A 7,880-nucleotide genomic window follows, 5' to 3' on the forward strand; every position below is an offset into this window, starting at 1 on the left:
TGAGAAGGTAGAACGGATCGAGATGAACGGAAAAGTCCTGTACCATTTTGCAATTTTCGTAATAGTTAACGAGTAATTAATTATTAAAAATCGTTGTCTTAGGTCGGCCTACCGTCCAATTCGAGCGCGTGGCAAGATGTGTCCGCCCGGCGATCGATATTGCTATGCGCACATCTCGCCACGCGCTCGAATTGGGCGGTAGGCCGGCCTAAGACAACGATTTTTAATAATTAATTACTCGTTAACTATTACGAAAATTGCAAAATGGTACAGGACTTTTCCATTCATCTCGATCCGTTCTACCTTCTCAAAAATTTTGTCGGATATGGAAAGACACCCTGTATAATTAACGTTATTTAAACGACTTATGATATATTTATGCCAAACATGTGCACAGATCGCTGCTGTGCCATTATTTATTTGTAAAATATAGGGCGTTTCCAAACTTATGGAGGGCACTGTAGCTCTAGGGGTTTCTGAGCGACGCGCCGAACGAGCAAAATCAACGTCCGAGTAAAAGGATGTTTCTGTAATCTCCTTTTCCGAGGGAAATGTTTGCGTTTTTTTTTCGATAATATTTTATTCTCATTGTCTGGCTTCTCCTGCGTAACAATTGTCATATTATTTGTAACATACGTCGTGTAGAAGAGAGCACGACCGCACTTTTGTGCGCACCTCGCGTCGCTCAGAAGCGAAAGTTCGCCACGCGAATGATCATTCGGCAATCGCGCGAATTATGACGCCAATTCGGAGTAATCTACGGCAATCTTACATAACCACCGTGTAAGCGCCTCGAAATAGCGCTTGAATAGAATTTGCACGGAACGCGAGGTAGGATAAAAGTGGAGAGAGAATGGAAAAGGCTTCCCGGCGTATACTGGGTCGCGCGAGCGACCGCTTATGACTGCTTTACGATTAACCGATTTTCCATTCCTCGTGTTTTCCATTGTGCAACGCGTCTAACTGCAACGTTGGGATAATGAAGCACCGCATGCGTGACTCGATCGTTAGGAATGAACTCGGGGGGGTGGGGGGGATTGAGAGAGGCTCGGGCTGCGCGATAGTTTCTGGGTTGTAGACTTGAAAAATAGTTTTCACCGCGGTGAGGTACGATAAAAAATTTTCACGCTTAACGTACGCGCGATTCGATCCGACATTCTTGTCTCGCCTCGTTTCGAAATCACCGTAGAGCCTGTATCGGACTACGGATTGAGATTGGGATTAGATGAAAATTTGACCAATTACAGTAAGGTTCACTAATCTCGAGTTTCGTAACTTTTACTCTAATTGGTCAAATTTCAATCTAATCTCAATTTTAATCCGTAGTCCGATACGGGCTTTACGAGCGTTGTGATAATGGAACATCGTGTATATCTCTTTCCTATTACGAACGAATATAGCGGGAAGTTTAAAGAAGAATGAACGTCGCTAACGCAGTCGTTTCTCGATGGTGTGCCGAAAGTCATCGTGTGACCGAGCCTGAATAAGAATGACGGAGAACGAGCGGAGTTCCGTCGTCGAGCTGTTTCACAGGAGAATCCCTCAATATGCCGCCGCTGCCGCAGGTTCCCCCCTTTGCGTAAGATAGTCGATTTCAGGGGAGCCGGTAAAGTATTTCCTGGGCAATTCTCTAAAACCTCGAAACTTGGTAGCAGTCGTGCAACATTGTGTGTTTGCGTGCTAAATTGCGGTACATCAAACGATGCGCATGACGTCGAGAGTCAAAGAGTTAATGACTGTGAGCATTGTCGCGATGACAATGACGGCGAGGACGAGCGCGGCTGGGAGAAACGCGGAGGGCGCATCGTTGAACATGTCGGAATTATTAAACGCCGCCGCGTAGCGCCATAATGAACATCCGGTGAGAAAAAAGGAGCACGGGGCAAGGGGCAGAGCGGAGAGGGAGCGTTTGGAGCGCAACGCGGGCTTAAAGAACGGCCGTCGTTACAGGACGCGCCGCGCCGGGGCGAACAAATCGCCATACGTGTAACGTAAATCCTGGTGGTCGTGTGTCCGCGGTCAACGAACTCCTTTTCCTTCTTTCGCGCAGCTTGCATGGGTGGATTCTCGTTGGGATGCGGCCTCGGTTGGAGCGCGCCGTGCGTCGAAATACTGAGGAGCCAGTTGGACGACTTGGCGATAAACGTGATCGCGTCGGTGTTCCCGATAGGCGCGGCGCTAGGCACCCTCGCCGTGCCCCTGCTGGTCGACAGGATCGGCCGGAAGTGGACGATGATGGTCCTGGTGCCAGTCTTCGTCAGCGGCTGGATTCTGCTCATCTGCGCCGGCACGGCGGTGCCATTATTCGTCATCGGCAGGATCCTGACCGGCGCCTGTGGCGGCATGTGCTGCGTCCTGGCGCCCATGTACTCGGCTGAGATCTCCGAGAAACAGATCAGAGGTATATTCGCCTCTTTCCGCGTTTAATCCTAGACTCTCGCATAACTTGCGGCATAAATTGCATCATTTATTTATGGCATATATTTGAAAAAGATTAACAATATATTCGTAAGGCTCTGAAGTCACAGCCGAAGGAATAAAGGAATAACTCGACTATTTCGGCCTCGTATAGTTTTTAAATTGAGAGAAATGAGGTCGAACTAAGGTCTTTGTGTCGGAGAAAATATATTGAACGTTTGACCTCAGATAGGCCTGGAAAGAGTCGCTATTTTCTTCTTAGCAGTAAAGAGCCCAATGCGAGTGTAATCAACAGAGGTTCAGTAGATCCTCTTCGGCCTAAGAGGGTGAAATATTTTATTACATTTTTTTAGGGTTAGAATGAGGTTAAACACATTTTTTTTACTCATCCAGATTTCAAATTGGAGTTTCAAACCGACTCCGAGGTCTAAATAGAGACAAAATAAAATAATCGAGGCCCATTTCGGGACGAAATACTCGACTCGGAAAGAGCCAAGACAGGGTGTTAAATAATGTCCAAGTTTTAAATTTATCGCTTTATTTCTTCGACTGTGAAAAAAAGACAGTTCTGTGATATTGTCTACTTCAAAGAAAGCTACCAAAGTGGTATTTAATACAAGTATCATCGTGGCATGTCGTTAGTATAAAGAGATCCGCGTGAAACCGATACGCCTTGGCGCGAGATGAAAACAATTTGAAACGCGGATGATTCAATGCGTAATAATGACGCGTGGTGTAATGCGGATAATCGGAACACAGAATAAGACGGCTCGCGGAGCGATGTTATTAGTGCCTATCATCGTTCAGCACACGAGCTCGCCCTCCTTGCATCGCTAATGCGCGAGCGCGCGCGATTTACCGTCGTTTAAGCCGAGCGACGAGAAGCAAAGAAGAAGAAGTAGCAGCTTCATTATGCGGTTCTTCCTTTTCCGTAACAGGGACGACGGGCGTTTTCTTCCAGTTGCTGCTCGTGATCGGTATACTATATGTATACTGCACCGGTTTCACGCGGAACGTGGTCGCGATATCCAGCCTCTGTTGCATCGCGCCGATCGTGTTCGGCGTGACGATGGTCTTTATGCCGGAGAGCCCGCTGTTCTACTTGACCAAAAATAAGGAAGAACTCGCGCGAAAGTCCATGCGGTTCTTCCGCGGGCCTGATTTCGATATCGAACCGGAGATGAATGCGTTCAAGGTTGGTTAAACCTCGTCGGTGGACTCGCAAATTTCTTAAATTTCGACAACCAGAGAAACACGCGTGTACAAGATTTATTCGGGATTCTTGATACAATCTTTTGAGACGCGCGAAAATGCAAATTGGTAAAAACAACTTGATATTTCAAGGCAATAACGAATGTTGGAATTTGAAAGATAACAGACCCGGGTGAGAGAGATTCTCTTAATTGATCTTTTTTCTTCCTACAAGAAATGCCTCCCTCAATTTTGCTAATGATGAAAAGGATATAAACGCGCGATAATTACTTTCGCGCCGGTATTATTAATTCACGTGTCTGTTAATGGGAGGAAACAGGAACAAGTGGAGAGAAGCAGGTTCCAAAGAGCAAGTATCTCGGCCTTCATGAGCAAGCCCGTGTTGAAGACTCTGGCCGTGGCCTACGGTCTAATGTTTGCCCAGCAATTCAGCGGCATTAATGCCATAATATTCTACGGCTTGACGATCCTCGAGGCGACGGGCGTCGGCATGGAGTCGCAGCTGGAGCTGGTCATTTTCGGTGTCGTCCAGGTGGTAGCTTGCGTGGCGGCGACTCTGTTGATCGACAAGGTTACACTTTGATAGGTTTATTGTGATGTCGCATCGTGTTTCACAGATTTCGCGATCTGTAATTTATCTAACGGCCGCCTGGCATTATGGGCGCGATCGAAACGTTCGCAGCTGGGACGCAAGCTGCTCATGGCGATCTCCTTGGCGACGATGTGCGTCTGCTTGTCGGCCTTGGCGGGTTTCTTCATCCTGAAGCGCTATCAGCCGGAGCTGGCAGATCAAATGCACTGGCTGCCGCTCACGTCGGTGTGCGTCTACATACTCGCCTTCTGCTTCGGAGCTGGTTAGTAATAATGACGCGCGATAAGTGAGTTTGGATCAATGAGGCACTTCTATCGATCGAGCTATCGGAAAACACGCCACATCCCGCTTAAAAAGATACATACTCTCGGAGTTAACTTTTCTTTCTTTAGATTATATAGTTCATATTAAGAAATCTATGTTAGTTCTTCGTTTAAACGTGCTCGTGCAGCACGAACGAAATTGCTTTCTCACAGTTTTCGAGAACAATGTTAAACCCGATTGTTACCAGAGAGTCTTATCGAGCGTTCAATTTATGCCAGGACCAATTCCGTGGGCCTACATGGGCGAGATTTTCCCTACGCGCCTGAAGGGTGCAGCGTCGTCTAGCGCGGCTTGCTTCAATTGGCTACTGGCATTTATGGTTACGATATCCTTTCCAAGTGCCGTTCAAGTGCTGGATGATGCCGTGGTGTTTTCCTTCTTTGCCGTCTTGTGTGCCCTGGGCATGTTATTTGTGATCTTCTTCATGGTGGAGACTAAAGGCAAAACATTTGCGGAAATTGAACAGGCATATGGGACCCACGTGCCCGTGCAGGACGAAGAGTTGCCCAGCGCGGAGTGAAGCAAAGATTTTCTCATGAAACAGCCACCCATCGAACAGGCAGAAAAGCTTCCCATAGAAGACGAGTTGGGATGAGAAAACGCGGGATTTTTGTTTTACGTTCATTTGATCGCACAGTTCGATGCATTCATCAGTTTTGAGGTTGTCGATGACACACGATATTATCCTCTAAAGATAAATCACAAAAGATATTTGTTTTATCAAAATGAGCGGTGTCTTTCGTTCTTATGACAGCACTTGCTTACAATTAGTGTTAACGATGGGAGATTGCGAGATTGCCCATAAAATTAAATATACGTTGATGCTTCCAGGCTACTTACGAGTCTTCTCTTTATTTATTTAAGAAACGCGCTCGCGACAGAATTTCCAAGATTCTTAAGAATTACACATTTACGGTAATTTAACCGGCCACTTCACTGCTTAAATAAGTTCGCCGTGGACGTGGGTGTGATGCGGACTAAAATAACTTCTAGATAAATGAATTCCTGACGGGAAGTGGGACGCGCGATAAGCGGCGAACGAGATCGCGAATGTAAGCGCGGATGGAGGATGCGGTAGCTAAACTTGAACCGCGATATTATATGCAGCGCTACGTGCAGCGATACGCATCGTGAGCAGTCATTGCACGCGTATGGCCTTGGCCGAATCGTTTGGAATTTAATGACAATATCCCCCGCCGCCGCTCTCTACGCTATTTTATTTAATCGTATAAAGAAACGGAAAATTCAACATTATATCTCGCTGTTTGCGGATTACCATTGTTTGTTTCCACGTTTCCGAGGGGAAAAACGAACGCGGCGACGAATATTGTCGACGAGTCGGAAAGAAAATAGTTATTTTAACGGAATTACTGCCGATTTTGCGAGACCATTTCCATTTTTCGCTAACGAGCGCAAAGTCCAACCAAAAACGGTCCGTCAATTTTTCCCGATGCGTTAAAAATAAAAATATTTGTGCCCGCGGATTATGTAAACCTGTAATTCCAAGTCTCGCATAAATCGAATGGCTACGACTTTTGCCGCAGTGGTAACATTCCTCCTCCCTTCCCACGCTTTAAAGAGTAGGAGTCTGAGTAGAAAGATTGTCGTAGCCGTTTGCGATTCCGTCGATTTAAAGTCACAAGTCGAATGCACAAAGAATTGTAGACGTATGTGTCGCCTCGCGACGCCATGGATGGATGCGACATACGTCTACGACAATTCATTGTGCGTTGTCTCGCGACACCGTCTTAAGGCCGAATCAGACTAGCAATTGTCGACGCGGATTGGATTGAGATTGGCTTTCGATCGTCTTCTGGCCAATGATTGTCGATTAAATCGCCGGCTGCTGTGCTCTCATTGGCTAGAGGACAATCGTCAATCGCCAATCCCAATCCAATTCGCGTCGGCAATTGCTAGTCTGATTTGGCCTTTACGTCTTACGACGGGATCGTTGACGATTACGATAATCCTTCTGCTCAGGCTCTATCGCGTATTCCACTCCCGATCGATGTCAAACGATGATGATGATGATGATGACGACGACTCCAACGCGTTCATTTGTCATGCAGCTGCCATCGCTCGGTAGACGCTCGCTTTCATCGATTATACATTTGAATTTATATTTATGAAGCATCGTGCCAGAGCCTCGCGCGCCGAGTGTCGTCGCACTAATAATGCCGCTATAAACCTCTCGGGCGCGTCGCGTCGGGCGCAGCGTCTCCGCGTTACATTCTCGCTTGGCACACACAGTCATCGGAGGCCGCCGCCGCCGCTGCCCACCTACTCGCGATTTTCTGTATTATGCGATTACACGTTTCGTGGATTTTTTTCGTGGGCGACAGACAGATACGCCCTCGGATCGTTATTATCTTAGACTCGCGGGTGCCGGATGCGCGTGCCTGTCGCGCATACCGCGCGGTTCTCGCGCGTCCTCACCTCGGCCGCAAATTTTGGCCGCGAGGCCCGGTCGCTGCTTCTCACATCTCGATGAGGGATTTTACGGTGATTTTTTTAAAAAGTCTCTCTCTCTCTCTCTCTCTCTCTCTCTCTCTCTCTCTCGCGCGTGCGCGTGCGCAACGGTAAATAAACAGCCCAGTAAACAAGAAACATGAAATTAATATTCAGAAATTATTAACTTTACGTTAATTTTGTAACGTTCTGACATAACATAATGTTTTATAAATATTGTAAACATATTGTTTTACAACATGGTATTTTGAATATCATAGAAACGTTTCCGAAACATTATATTAACAATTTTGCCAATGTTAAGCTCAACATAGTTGCAACAGTTTTAATATGTTACAAATTTTATTGCAAGCTTTACGTGCGACTGATCGAGGTCGTAATTTCTCATAAGAGAAATTCATCTAGTCATAATATAAAGAGGAGTCTGATTTGAAGTTCAATTATCTGATCAACACTCATCAGCTGAACTGACTAGAGGTGTATTCGAAAACGTGAACACCCGGGTGAACTTTCTCTTCCGTTTTGTGGAATAATACATTCCGCGCTCAATCACAGTATCGAAGACTAAACAATATCTAACAATACTGTTAAAAGAAAGTTTAAATATTTCTTATTCAATGTTGTGAAACATTATATTAAACGTACAAGAAAAACATTATTCACAATGTTAAGGATGATCGGACCTATCTTCAAAATAGTACAAAGTCGCTAAAAATTTGTGAAATTGTTCTTTTAGTCTTCCTAATTTATTTATTGCAGAAAAATAAAAATGCATCCACTAAACAGTTGCTGAGATATAACTATTTTAATTTACACTGATTTTACACGTACTCTTATGGGAAAAGCCGATCTTCACGGATAAAAC

The 7,880-nt window shown here is 45.7% G+C and overlaps 2 protein-coding genes across 2 annotated transcripts in view; both read left to right on the forward strand.

Moving 5' to 3' along the window:
• LOC105559723 (headcase protein) overlaps positions 1-7,880 on the forward strand; it is a 176,128-nt gene that overhangs the window by 87,315 nt on the left and 80,933 nt on the right. The gene's annotated exons all lie outside the window — the stretch shown is intronic.
• LOC105559717 (facilitated trehalose transporter Tret1-2 homolog) lies at positions 1,501-5,251 on the forward strand. Its single transcript, XM_012008226.1, has 5 exons — positions 1,501-2,401; positions 3,357-3,613; positions 3,950-4,201; positions 4,313-4,484; positions 4,765-5,251. The coding sequence occupies exons 1-5, from the start codon at positions 2,056-2,058 to the stop codon at positions 5,064-5,066; spliced, it is 1,329 nt and encodes a 442-aa protein (XP_011863616.1). The 5' UTR covers positions 1,501-2,055; the 3' UTR covers positions 5,067-5,251.

This window comes from Vollenhovia emeryi, unplaced genomic scaffold, assembly GCF_000949405.1.
Source record: "Vollenhovia emeryi isolate VEMERY1.0 unplaced genomic scaffold, V.emery_V1.0 DF939257.1, whole genome shotgun sequence".
NCBI classification, from domain to species: Eukaryota; Metazoa; Arthropoda; class Insecta; order Hymenoptera; family Formicidae; genus Vollenhovia; species Vollenhovia emeryi.